This window comes from Aptenodytes forsteri, unplaced genomic scaffold (genome assembly GCF_000699145.1).
Source record: "Aptenodytes forsteri isolate BGI_AS27 unplaced genomic scaffold, ASM69914v1 Scaffold96, whole genome shotgun sequence".
Lineage (NCBI taxonomy): Eukaryota > Metazoa > Chordata > Aves > Sphenisciformes > Spheniscidae > Aptenodytes > Aptenodytes forsteri.
Window position 1 is genome coordinate 8,802,172 of NW_008795029.1, and position 2,900 is coordinate 8,805,071.

Consider the following 2,900-nt stretch of genomic DNA (forward strand, 5'->3'; position numbering starts at 1 on the left):
CAGCGGTGCCGAGTCCCCCGTCGGGCGCAGGCCCCCCGCTGTGTAGGAAACGCTTGTTGGCAGGCTCCCAGGCTTCCGCGGCTGGGGGAGCCGGGAGCCCTCTGGGAACCTGAGGTTGTAGTGGAGACTGGCTGGGGTTCGTTTTCCGTTTTCCTTCCTGTTTGCTTGGAGGACAAGCCTCCCTTTGCCCCAGCTGAGCAGGGTTCCCTCCCTCTCCTGAAGACCTAGTGGCCCCTGATGTGCGCTGGCAAGGTTCTTGTTTCCTCCGGAAATACAAGAAACGGGGAGAGAAGACACTAACGGAGAGACTTTGTAGTTAGCAGCTTCGGGGAGAGGGACTCAAGACAAGGTGCTGCAGGTCAGGGCAAGTGTGACACGCGTGGAGCGTGGCAGCAGGCTTAGCATCGCTGATGTTGCATTACGCTTGGGGTGCTGCCGTGATGTTGGTACTTCGCCCATTGCTGCTTAAAAGGCTTTCTTGTTGCCCCAGCTCTTCATGCACCCCAGTCTTAGTATTCTGTAGTGTTTGGGCAGGGAGACCTTTACAGAAAATGATTTTAGCTGTGTTTCTTCACACAGCAATTAGGTAGTGGTTGTTGGGGTTTTTTAAATCCTTTCACTGGCTGCCATAGAGTGGTGTTTGCAATAGCAGTTTTCTTGTACTAATTGAAGCAGTGTATTGGCCTAAAGCGTTTGCTGTTGAGTGCCTTGTCTTTCTTTTAGCTGAGGAGAGGAGTGTTAATTCAGATTTAAATATGTTAATATGCATCAGGTACTTAAAGTAATTGCATTTAAACTACTGGCAGAAGCATATACTTAGCATTGCTTAGACTTATTCTGAGACATCTTACACCTCCTCCCAGCAGCTTGGAGCTTTCTGATTGCATCTTCTAGTTTCAGAATATTTATTAAAGGTACATGGATCTGGCTCAGCATAAGTGTTCCTTTGGAACTGGTGAATTTTACTTCTTCATATTGACAAGTAGTTTCAGGTTCCTGTGCACTTTCAACAGCTGCCTTTGGGATTGAGAGAATAGGACTTGACTGGTATCTTTGTTGCCATCTGTGTTCATTGTGAAAGTATTCTCCAAAGGGGGTTGCAATGTAGGAAAGAACTATCTACTGTTATCTTCAAATAGCATAGCATTTTGTTTCTCTACAGTGTGAACTGCAAGTAAGAGACGTCAGGCTTTTAATTAAGTGTTTGTATAAATGTTAATTCCATGTATCGCTATTTCCATAGCTCTGAAGAGATCGCTTTCTAGTTAAAGATGGCTGCTGATACCTCTGTTGAAATACTTCAAAAAGTTCTGGAGAATGAAATACTTCAGACTACCAAGGTTGTGGAAGAACATCTGGATGCTGAAATACAGAAGCTGGACCAAATGGATGAAGATGAATTGGAATGCCTTAAACAAAGGAGGCTTGAGGCACTAAAAAAGGCCCAGCAGCAGAAACAAGTAATTCCTGCAGTTATATAGACTCTTGATGTGTACAGTGTAACAGACTCTTTGGAAATCCTAGGGAAATTGTATATGTGAACTAAGTGGTTTGGGGTTGGTTGTTTTTTCTTCTTCCTCACCTTTCTGTACTTATTAATTTTACATTATCGAGGAAAGCAAGTGTCTGTCCATGTGTGCATGCTCTGTGTTTTTTAACAGGAGGAGAGAAGAACCTCTGTGATTGTTTACAATAAGGACAGGGTAAAGAGTCTCATACAAAGATTTGAGCATGTCTGTATTCACTGAACATTGCTATCTGGAACCATGAGCCCTGTAGGCAACCTAATTATAAGCCTTTAGGCTCCTTAAGGTTCTGAATTCTGGAGATTGTTACTTATGGCATGTAAGTGATGCATGCTCTTCTCTTAAGGTATTTTGTAGAAGAATGATACAGGGTCTTTCCTTGTTCCTAGGGTGGAATCGTTTGTCTGCTCATTTCTTCTCGCAGGAAAGAAATTCTGCTTTGGTCCCTGATACCTCATGCTAAATTGTGGTCTTTATGCTCCCCAAAAAGTCTCCTTGAACATAGTTCTTACCAAAGTTTTGGTAACATATGGTGTGAGACCTGAATTGTAAGTAGGGAAGCTGTAGGTTTCTTAGCTTACTCCATCTAAGCAAACCTAAATGAAGAAATAGACTGGGCTGGGGGGGGAGGTGACTGGGTTGAAAGGAGGTGCCCTGGCTGTGGTGGAACCCATAAATGCTAGTGTCGTGCTTTGAAACGGGAATGCAGTAAAATGTCATGGCATGGTTGGGATGCTGGAGGACAGGCAGTGTTAGCGGCTTTGATTCTCTAAACGGAAGTGGAGAAAGTGGCACACTGTTTGCTTGTCTTCAAAAGTTCAGTTTATATTTGATTCCAGTGTATTCCTTTTTCAGAAGTCGTAACACTTGGATGTGAACATGTGGTAGTTCTCATGCGAAAACTTGGTTCATGTCAGTTGATCTTAAGTCACTATTCTCGCGCATTTTCAAATGCAAATTTGAAGTAGGATACTACTCAGTAAAAGGAGTATGCTGCCACACTATTCTGGAATAGGATTGTGCAGAGGGGAATTAATGCGTACCCACTGTTGAGGGATAAGTCAGTTCTGGATTTGCATCATTATGACTTCTTCATGTGCTCATACTTCTGTGCATTTTTAATGTGTACAATGTTCAGGAAATTCTTTGTTCTATCCTAATTTAGCTTACAGGATATTTTTGGTTTGCTTGTGTCGTGGTTTAACCTCAGTCGGCACCTGAGCACCACACAGCCGCTCGCTCACTCCCCCCACCTGTTGGGATGGGGGAGAGAATTGGAAGAGCACAAGTGGGAAAAACTCGTGGGTTGAGATAAAAACAGTTTAATAATTGAAATAAAATGATAATAATAATAATAGTAATATGATAATAATA

At 43.1% G+C, this 2,900-nt stretch overlaps 1 protein-coding gene across 1 annotated transcript in view; it reads left to right on the top strand.

The window, feature by feature from the left end:
- Positions 1-1,242: 1,242 nt before the first annotated feature.
- The window catches only part of TXNDC9 (thioredoxin domain containing 9), a 9,477-nt gene continuing 7,819 nt past the window's right edge, over positions 1,243-2,900 (top strand). The window contains exon 1 of the mRNA XM_009276133.2: positions 1,243-1,460. Within this exon, the coding sequence (XP_009274408.1) occupies positions 1,272-1,460 (189 nt within the window). The 5' untranslated portion in view covers positions 1,243-1,271. The remainder of the gene's footprint in view (positions 1,461-2,900) is intronic.